We start from the raw sequence: 10,799 nt of genomic DNA on the forward strand, positions 1-10,799 counted from the left end.
GTAATTCTTAAATATATTTCGCAATTGTCTGCAACCACGGTGATGGAAAGATTGTGCCTTCATTTGTATTCCGTCTAAATAAATCACCCAAACTATTTATTCCCTTGTGTTTTCATTCAGAAGCCATTTTATTGGTTCAACAGTGGTTACCTAGCAACCTCTGAAACAAACACGTTAGCGGAGAGCTAACTAGCTAATTGTTTTACGCTCAGAGATTCGCATTGTTCTGGTAATGGCTCATGAGCTAAGCAATGAGGAAGAGCGAGATACCCTTGAATGGATAGATAAAATACCTTTCTCCAGGCCCAAAAAACACATCAACAGGGACTTCAGTGATGGAGGTAGATCTTGTCTTGTGTCTGTAAATGCTTGCCGATTGTTTACTCAGTTTGTCCATGTCAGTTTGTGTTTTTATTTACCCGGGTACTCTGTGTATCTCTACATGCTGGACCCTCCTGCAGTGATGGTTGCGGAGATTGTCAAGTATTATTTCCCAAAGATTGTTGACATTCACAACTATATTACTTCCTGCAAAAAGCAGCAGAAACTCAGCAACTGGAGCCTTCTCAACAAGTAAGACAATCCGCAACTTTGTATTTTATTACATCTGATTCCTGGGAATTATTGGAACCTGCCATAGCAATGCATTCATATTGGTGCATTCATATTTTATTTATCAGTTAAGATCCTGTTTACTTTTTTCGATCATTATCTACTTCTACTACGTTCAACTAATTGTGCTAATTCATATATCAAAACGTTCTGCTTTTTCTGGACATTATTGCTATGTTTGTTTGGGTTTTTTTTTTGCTAAACTTCACTATTTTACTTTTTTAAATATTTATGCTTTTGTGCAAATTTCAGCCCCTTTGAAATACATTGAAATTCTACAAAATTCCACCCACAACTTGCTACTTCTGCCTACTTCAACCTTGAAACTCCATTCATTTTTTAAACAAGTCACAGGACTTTAAACTACATTCAAATGTCTCGGCTATCTGAATATGAAGCCGGAATTTAATTGATCATCGATTAAACTGCTCTGATCAAATCCAAAACATGAAGCATGAATATAAAATTGTAAATGTGTTTTATAAGAGCTGATTCTTCAAAAGTGAAAAAAATAAATAAATAAATAAAACAAGTTTTACCTATTTTTACAAATCATAAAAAAAGACGGAGAGCTTGGTTTTCAGTGAGTGGACTGGTTTTCTATGCAATGCAAATACTAAACTAAATCTTTTGTCTGGGCCTTTTCATCAAGTCATCAGAAAACACTGACATACACCCACTCACCCACATCCTGGTAACTGGAGTTACACACAGCCAAGTACAAATTTATGAGCCCCGACTGTAAACATAGCTGTCCCTGTGGGCTCATTAGTAAATTGCATGCCGTTTGCTTTTGACTTTTTTTTTTTTTTTTTTTTGTAGTAGAAACATATGTTTGTCTGTATGGTCAGGAGGGTGTTTTCCAAGCTGGACTTTTATATCACAGAGGAAATGGTGGAGAAGATTGTTTCAAGCACTCCTGGGACGATACTACCAGTGCTGTTTTTCCTGAAGAAAAAGTTAGACAAGAAACTGTTGCAAACAACCAACAGTAGACCAGTTTGTATTTGCACATAAAAACTTTAAGTCACATTTTGTTCAAATTTCTGTGGTCTATTTTATTTATTTTTTATTTTTATCTCCTTCCTACGTAGGATTACGTTGGCAGCGGGAGCCAGGAGAAACCGTTTTCAGGTACTATGTTAAAGCTTCTGCACCATCATTAATGTGGTTTTCATGGGAGTGAATCATCACAAGACGGTGATGAAGAAAAATTACGAAACTATCACAAGGTTGATGACAAAAATGCAATTACACAAGCTAAAGTGCTGATTTCAAGCAAAGTGTGATGACTTTGCTGACTTCCTGAATGCCATAAATGCAGGATTTAAAACGTTAACGGGGTATGTTGTGGAAAATGTTAGCTGACAATGCCCAAAATGTTTCTATTTCAGTCTTTTTGGTCTGAAAAGTGTAATTTTAGACTTTCTAGTGTGGTGCTGTACTCGGCTTAGCTCAAAGTTTATTTATGGAGCTCTTGTAAAAACAATGGATGTTGACTAAACGGCTGAACAAGTCAATAAAAGCAAATAATCATTACACTGCTTGTAATGATCGTTACAAGCAGTGTTTACTCTTCACAAATGATGTGGCTAAATGAAAAAGAAATTACTTTTAAAAATATATAAAGTAAAGAATAATATCATTTGGAGTCCAACTCAGGCTTAAAAACTCGTTTTACAGGTTTTAAACTAACAAGACATTTTTTAAAATATAAATATTCAGAATAATATCTGCTCCTTATGAACATCAGTAATGTCTACTTCACTGTATGTAAAGTAAATATTTATTGTATGTATTCAGGCTCTAGAGATGTAAAAGCATGGCATACTCTCTCCAGATCTTTGAGAGAGCGATAACCTTTGACCTTTGGGTCTGAGTTGGTAAAAGCTTGACATAATGACAGAGGCCACTTGCTTATAAAATTTAAAACCCCTGTCAAAAGTCACGCTAGCAATTTTGACATCTGAGAAGAGAAAATGATAAAAGGTCCCTGAGAGAGAACGTAGCTGGACCTGAACAAATATAAAAAATTTTGCTTTTACTTTGACTGCTTTTACTTCTCAGTATTTGTTTTGGACATTATCAGAATAAATTGCTAAAATTGATAGAATGTTATTTTTATTAACTCAAGTGGAAATAAAATATGTAAAAAACAACAAAAAAAAAGAGCATATTAAGACCCACTGGGTCATAAAAAGGAGAACTCCCAGTATAAAAAATAAACACACTATTGATTTTTAGTGTCTTTATTTTACATGACAATTCAAATAAAACCAACACAGCTACAACCAAGCTTGGCTGTAGTTTTCTACTGTAGCTTACACTTAATTTAATATACTGATAAAGCAAACAGCTCCTCGTCACTGGTGATCACATATCACCTTGTGAAATAAAGTAAGAAAAAGTTTTGCAACAAAAAACATTTCCTAAAAAAATTATGGAAAGAGAAGGGAAACATGATTTAAAAATAATAGATATATATAAAAAAATCAAGATTAAGAAAAATATATATTTTAAGATACTTTTTTTATGTTGAGCTGACAAATCAGTACAATCCGTTTTTCTGTGTTTCTACAAACTCTTTACCAACTTCCATCACTGCGGTTTCTAGCACTGTCGTGATTTTTAAATCTATTGTCTTGCCTGTCCTGAAATCACTGGTCGCCCTGACAGCACCCCCCCCCCCCATCATATAGCAGCTGCCTCCTTTGAAGACATCAGACCTAAGTCTGATTAGAAAACGCCACAGCACGAGGGTGTGAATTGGGGATATGCGTCTCTTCTGTTTCCTATACTTCGTTTGCCCCAGTACACTCACTCTGTGAAGCTGACCTCAGACCACTGCCCCCTCCCTTTTGTACGCTCTCGCTTTCCTCTTTCATCTGCACCCATCCTCTATCAGCAAGGAGGCGTGGGGCGTGGGGCGTGGGGGGGGGTCGGGTCTCCTTATCAGCTCCCAACATCCAGATGGTCCTTATCAAGTAGTGAGAGCTCAGCACTGTTGACTGACAGATTTTCTCTTATCTGACATTGTCTCGGTTTCCTTTTGTACTCCTCATTTATTTGCTAACCTCTTTACTTTCAGATACTATGCTGACCAGATTTGTTAAATTGAATCTCTGAAGATTTTTCTGCTTTTGTTGTGTGTTTATTTTTTGTTAGATGTAGAAATTCAACAGGCTGAAGCAAGAATTGTGGCTCAGCTGGCAGAGATGAAGAGTACAGAGGCAACAGTGTATGGGAAAACTGTTACTTTGAATTGAGCCTAAAAATTTTTTTTTTTTTTTTTTTTTTTAAATCAGTTGCTCTACTTGTGACGACAATGAGAATAAACCAACATTTGATTTGTTCACTTTTTAAATCACAAAGGAACCCGCAACCAGTGACATTTTTCACAGAGATGAACCTTTCAGCAATCCGGCAAGTCATGCTGGAAAAAGAACTTCAGGTGCAGGAACTTCAGGAAATTGTGAAGGTACACTCATGCAAGCTCACCTCAATTCAAGCTGCTGACTGGTGAAACATCTGCAAAAACATCCATCTTCCTTTATGAAGCTCTGTGTGAGGGGAAGCGTGCTCATGTTGCTGTCCAAGAGTGTGTGTGTGTGTGTGTGTGTGTGTGTGTGTGATGTGTCACACCCTGTGTCAGCAGCAGTCCGTGAGTCACCACTGGCTCAGCGGATATAAATCTTTTTTTTTTTTTCTTTTCCCACATCTGTTTAAAAAGGAAAAAAAAAAAAAAAGCAGAATGATGACCTACATTTCCAACTTCTCCTTCTAGTTCATGCCTCTTTAGATAAACTACCTCCAGACTGACATTGCCCCCTCTCTCTCTCTCTCTCTCTCTCTCTCTTTTTCTCTCTGTGTCTGTTTTCTTGTACTTAGATCCTCCAGTTGAAAGTGAGCAAGTTGGAGGAGCTGGTTCATTTGAAGGACAAGCGCATTGAACATCTGACATGTTTTCCAGAGACGTACATTACTAAACTACAGCTGCCCGATTAAAAAGCAACTCGCATTCACACGCGGATCTGGCATTTTGCTGTCTTCTTTTCTTGTTGAAGAAGATAGCAAGAAAACTTTGGAGTTCAGTCATTACAGTTGTGTTTTTTCTGGAATATATACTTATAATCCTGAAGATGAATGAGTATCAATATGTTGATTATGTTAAAAGGTATTTGTTTTAAGATGTAATTAATAAAGAACAACTACATATAAGTCCTTCCTTTGATTCTATATTATGAACTCATTTGGCTCTAAATTATGATAAATTTTTTTTTTGAAAATATACAAGTTATTAGATATATGGAAAGATGAATTGACCTGTTATAAATGTCTTTATTTTCATTTACATTTCATTTTCATTTATTTACACTTCTTGATTTTACATGCAGTAATTTATTTCAATGTAATTTCACCCCGGATGTGTGAGCAAGCGGATCTTGAACCTTCGACAGGAAAGCACCCTTAGGCAAACTAGTTTTAGCTGTAGGTTTGCTTGAGTCACTTTCTAATTAAACTGTCATGTTCAAGAAAACAGTACCTAAGTGTGAAAATGATCCAAAGATAGAACACAGTTCTTATTGACGTCCTTTTTAGAGTTCAGTGATGAACTTTCAGTTCACTGACCAGAGATGACCAAATATAGTCAAGTGTTCCTCATCCTGCAGTCTAAAAACAAACTTTTTCTTTCAATTGAAAAATATGGTTTACCTTCTTTTCTAATGGCTTTTATCCAATTAACATTATACTGGACAGCCAGGTTAGCTTCTGATCTTCACTGTAGAATATGAATTATAATACCATGGTAAACTATTGAGCTGTTTATGTAAGATAGTTAGTTAAACACATAACTATTAGTTCTGATTTGTGTGTGTTTGAATCGGTGTCATTACAGAAAGCATATGATAATCAATCTGATTTGCTGGTATTAGTAAACGCCACACGAGGGTCAGAGGGAGATTCTCAGAAACTGATGTCCTGCAGTAAAAACAGAAAATGAATAGCACATTTTTGTATGCTGCTAGCTACACAAAATTTTAAAATAGAAAAAGAAAATCATGATAGACGTGTTTATATTTGCAACAGAAACAGAAAAATTATTCCTGCTGCTGATGAAATTATATAAGTTGTCCTTTTTAATATTATTACACCTGTTTACATCAGTACTCTTTACGAAGGAACACCAGTATCACAAGCTGATAATATCTGGGTGAATAGTTTTGCTGGCTTTGAGAATCACAATCGTGAAGGTGGCTGCTTATACAGCCACTCATATGGCTTGCTAATTGCAATTTTAAATGGTTATTTTCATAAAAGTGATTTTCATAAAAGTGATCAGTTGCGCTCCTTCAGTTTCCACAATATGATTGTTTCATGACTAGAAATGCTGTATTTTTAAAAGCGGAGAAAAGCGTTGTGGTTTTGTCACAGCCAGCTGACAAGCAGTGAGCAGAAATGAGTGGGGGAGGGGTAATAGTGTGCTATTATATGCAGATATAATAAGAATTTAAGCAGTTTTGAAGTTGCAGTACCTACAAATATGAACCGATTACCGGCTTTACTTTGTTTGTTGCACAAACAGCTTTTATGTCTGCCAAATGATCTAAAAGAATCCATTAAGTATTTTCACACGTTATTCTAAGGTGTTGCTGCAACTGTACAGAAAGTAAGTAAACACCTCTGAACGGAGAATTTGATTTATACAAATGGATAGTCACAGAATATCTCTGATCTGTTGTCTAATGCCTCATGTGATGTCACCAGAGACACATGTACTTAGAGGTTTGTTTTTTTTTTTTTTTTTTTTTTTTTTGGATTTGATCTTGATTAAATAACATTTTAAAACAAAATAAACTTACCAGGTCATATTCTAAATATGACAAACTGTAGCTACAGTTAGTTTGACTGGTTGAGAAAAGACGAGCTAGTAGCTTTAATCCGGTTTTCCAGGTTACAAGACATGGTTTGTATGAATTGTCATCATTTTCCCAAAAGAAGGCATATGTATTTTCACAGCGTTGGAGAGTAAGGAGGGGGGGCTTAGATAAGAATCAGCCACACACACAAAAGTAAATTATAGAGCAGTCTTGAGTAATGTTTTGATAATTATCACAGACACAGAAAGGAGCTCTGTCGGTGAGGGATCCTGAGGAAAAGCAACAGCACACACACAGGAAAAGAATGTGAGAAAAATCAGCAGAACAGAGCAACCATTGAAAGTGCAGTTTACTGCAGACGATTCACACTGGTATCACACTGCTTTCTCAGAGCCGGATTCGGTCTAAGATGAGGGGCCGCACCCTCATGTAACTGGGGATGAGCATGCTGGAAAGTGCCAAGGTTTGTCGTATCTTATAGGATATGACTTGGGTAGATCCGGGATAAAAGGAAGGAAAGAAAAGTGACAGGTCAGACAGGAAGCTGAAATGACCCGTCAGAGCCCTGAGAGAAAAACACGGATATCAAATGAGTAGACCACCCAAATGAATTAGCACAGCCTGTCGGACAAACAAACAGACCTTCAGTGGAGCAATGAACCAAAATGGAAGTTTATTCATATTTACTCCACTTACAGATTGGATTTCTCTCAGGAGGAAAAATAAATAGGGGTCAAACAAGAGTTAACCACAATCCCTGAGGAAGCAAGGACTCATGATTTGATTGTTAAAGGATGCCGGAGACCTCCAGAGAGCCCGAGAGGAAGCCATCACTCATCAAGCTGTTCAAAATACTTATGTTGTCTGTTTTATGAACTATATCTATACGTGATGAGTCACAGTAAACTGTACTGTGTGACAGTTACATTTCAGTGGATATAAAACACTGTACACTAAGATGCAAGTTTTTGATAACATAACATCTTTTAAGCTGTTATATAACTTAAAAGTTTAAAACATTCAAACATTTTCTTGGTTCCCATGAGGGGAAATGCTTTTTGGCTAGGGGTTATAGGTCTGTGGGTAAGAGTTAGGCTTTAGAAAATGAATGGAAGTCAATGTAAAGTTCCCACAGTGAAAAAAATGTGCGTGTGTGTGTGAAGTTAAATCAAAGGATGATTCAATGCAGCATTTAAGGATGCATATGCAACCTGATCATTGCAGCCTTTTTACATTTTTCTCTGGATCAGTTTCAGTTGAATTGTGCAGGGTGCATGTTACATTCAGAGTACAGAAAAGTCCTAAAATGGTTATTCTGGTGTAATTTGTTACACTACATAAACACCCCATTTTGACAGAGGTGTGTAAACTGTTTATGCACACATAAACCTTTTGCGGTTTATATGTGCATAAACTGCATAAGGTCATAGTTTTTTCTTGATGATGCAGCAACAATCAATAACACTTAAGGATCTTTTATCTTCATGTTTTATTGTAGACAAGTCAGAGATTTCTGCCAGCTGGTCTTTAAGAAAATTATTTATGGCTAAGCTGTTTTTCCTCCCCTGATGCATCTCAAATGTACAGATGCTTAAAAAAAACAAAACACGTAGGCCACACCTTAGAGGATGAGTCAGTTTTTATTTGCAGCTCCTTAAAACGTGACTGTCAGACACTGTTAATACTCATATTCTTTGCATTTTGTCCTCCACAAATTAGTGGAGACACAGTGCTCACCAAGCCGCTATTTGACAGTTTTTTTAAAGAACTGCGATGAAAGATGCTAATTTATGATCCTCAAACTCTCATCTTTGGCAATTTACAGATTTAAAGTAATAGGAATGCACTGTGCCTCTGTGAAAGCTTTGACACAAACAATTTAAATCCAATAACTAGATTCCAAAGAAGCTGATGTAGGAAAATGAAACGGGATCAAAAAGGAGCCAATAATCAGCAAACATTTAAAAAGCTTAAAAAAACTACTGAAGATCTCAAAATAAAGACTTTTCAGTGCTTTAAACAGGATTTACTGGCCAATGACGCAAATTGAAGTTAGCTAATGTTACAGGCTTGGTCACTTATTTCACCATAAAGTCCAGTCAGACAACATGCAGCACTGGAGGAAATTGGAAAAAAAAAAAAAAAAATCATAGATGAGTGCTTCTGATTTTAAAGACGGTATGAAGTGTCAGTGCTCTCCATTTCTCAAACATATTCAACTTCTGCATCCTTTCAAAATTGCATATTTTCCATACGCAGTAACCCCATAGCTGGACTATTTCTCACCAACTTCCTCTACTTGCTAAATCTTTCCTTTTTTTAAAGCACAATGTATGAGGCTGGCTGCCTTTGTTCAGCACGCTGTAAACACCATCTGCTGGCATTGAGGAGTACTACACACTGACCACCCACCCATCAACCAACCCACACACACTCACACATCAAACCAGGCCGGAGAGGTACCAAAATAGGTTTTATTTATTTATTTATTTATTTTTTTTACATAAGAACATTGTCAAAACTGGAAAACATGTCTGCATAAAAACCTTTTAAAACAAGAAGACAATGTTTCAATTTCACAGATTGTACAAAATGTTAACCAAAAAAAATGTATTTCATAAGTGAATCATACTCCTCCTTTTGCATCAACATTTGAGCCCGTCACCAAAGCAATGCAGAGCGTAGAGGTCAGGTAAACGAGCATTAGTAGTGTCCACCGCAAGCTGCGTTTTCACTCCACTAGGTGGTGCCTTTTTTTAAGTTTATAGGACAAACTAGATGTGAGTGTATCTCTGGGAGTGACCCATCCCCCTTAATAATTAAGGCTTGAATTCTGTATAGCAAAAGATGATTAAAGTTAAAGAAGCCTAAACAGAAAGAAAAGCATAAAAAAAAAAACAACCAAAAAAACCCCATTAAATTCTAGCACCAACTTGCAATATCAGCCTTTATGTTACAATGAAGCTGCTTGTTCCTGGGATTATATTAAAATTAAATTACAATAAAACTGAACAAACACAGTTGTGTTGAAAATAATAGCAGTGTAACATCACTAACCAGATCGATCACTGTTCTGGATGGAAGCCAATAATTTGCTGGCAGGTGTAGTGGAGTAACAGAAAACCAACAGAGACAACAGCCATGAGCGTTCATGTTACCGAGTCATTAATTAAGAGAGCGACCCTTGTTTAAGGGCAGAAGCAGCGAGCTTCCAATTTGCAGCTATGATGTATTGGTCAATGAAACCGGAGTGCAACAGAAATATTCTCATGGTGCTTTGATTAAAAAGTTGACTTTGGGGGGGGAGGTGGAAACGTAGTGTGTTAAATGGTGGCTGCTTTGCTAAAAATGATCTTAAATGCTTTATAATTGAACCCAAAACCAGAAAGATGTGGACAAAGAGACAAAACAGTCAACCACCAAACACCGGCCTACGCTGAGGAGGCCGGAATACGTGATCACGGGAACCAGAAGTAAACTCCATGCTACAGATGTGAAGCACTTCTGAGGAACAGCGATAACCAAATATTATTCCAGCGAGTCAAAGAGCTGAAACCTCAAGTATTTTCTTCAGTTTATGCATTAAATGTGTGAGTTTGAAGGTCCTAATATTCCCTTAGCTTCACTTGCTGTAGAGTTGCAGCAAGTTTGATTATTTTTGTTCTCAATAATAACTGAGGACAAAAATAATAATTCCGGACAGACGGAAAGCAAAGTTGAGGTTAAAAACGTTCCGTTTTAAACCCACTGCTGATATTTTGAGCACAACTGTATGTTTAACAGCTTATTACACGAATGTGTGTTGCCATTAGACCCTGAAAACCCATCAACATTACAGTCATTAGCAAATTATCAGAAGTTTCCAGTCAAATTTTAAGAGTAGAAAAAGTAAACAATGACAAAATTGGAAGTTTTACACAATTACTTCAACCTCAACAAAACCTTATCCTCACAATATAGACAGCTACTGTGAGTTGACTGCATACAAAACGGTGTTGGGTGCAATCAAACCTTCATCAGTCGTTCAGTTTAGGCTTGAAAACTATTTTTTGTTTTACTTATTATTTTTTTTTCTGATGTAAAGCAAAGCATTGCTCAATAATAAATCAAAACAATGATTAGAATAAAACGTCCTGAGAATTTACATTTAGTTATATCTGAACAAGCTGTGTAAAAGAGACAATCATGGGTTCTATTTATCTGAATTTTAAAAAAAACAACAACAAAAAAAAAAAAACATGCATAGCCCTGTTAATCAAAACCAAACAAGCATGCCGACATCCTGACAAAACAAATTCCCACACCTCT

General features: G+C 36.4%; 1 protein-coding gene and 1 long non-coding RNA gene across 2 annotated transcripts; both read left to right on the forward strand.

Moving 5' to 3' along the window:
- The first annotated feature begins 148 nt into the window (after positions 1–148).
- On the forward strand, positions 149–4,639 carry spef1 (sperm flagellar 1). The gene is made up of 7 exons (XM_015028081.1): positions 149–341; positions 462–573; positions 1,464–1,611; positions 1,707–1,746; positions 3,778–3,850; positions 3,985–4,090; positions 4,501–4,639. Exons 1-7 carry the CDS (start codon positions 233–235, stop codon positions 4,615–4,617), a joined length of 705 nt encoding a protein of 234 aa, XP_014883567.1. The 5' UTR covers positions 149–232; the 3' UTR covers positions 4,618–4,639.
- Positions 4,640–6,502: 1,863 nt separating this feature from the next.
- LOC106944814 (uncharacterized) lies at positions 6,503–8,092 on the forward strand. Its single transcript, XR_001424411.1, has 2 exons — positions 6,503–6,797; positions 6,883–8,092. It is a non-coding gene; the product is annotated as an uncharacterized LOC106944814 (long non-coding RNA).
- Positions 8,093–10,799: the final 2,707 nt, after the last annotated feature.

Source organism: Poecilia latipinna, unplaced genomic scaffold (genome assembly GCF_001443285.1).
Source record: "Poecilia latipinna isolate Pla-1442-1.1 unplaced genomic scaffold, P_latipinna-1.0 Scaffold113, whole genome shotgun sequence".
In the NCBI taxonomy this organism is placed as follows: Eukaryota; Metazoa; Chordata; class Actinopteri; order Cyprinodontiformes; family Poeciliidae; genus Poecilia; species Poecilia latipinna.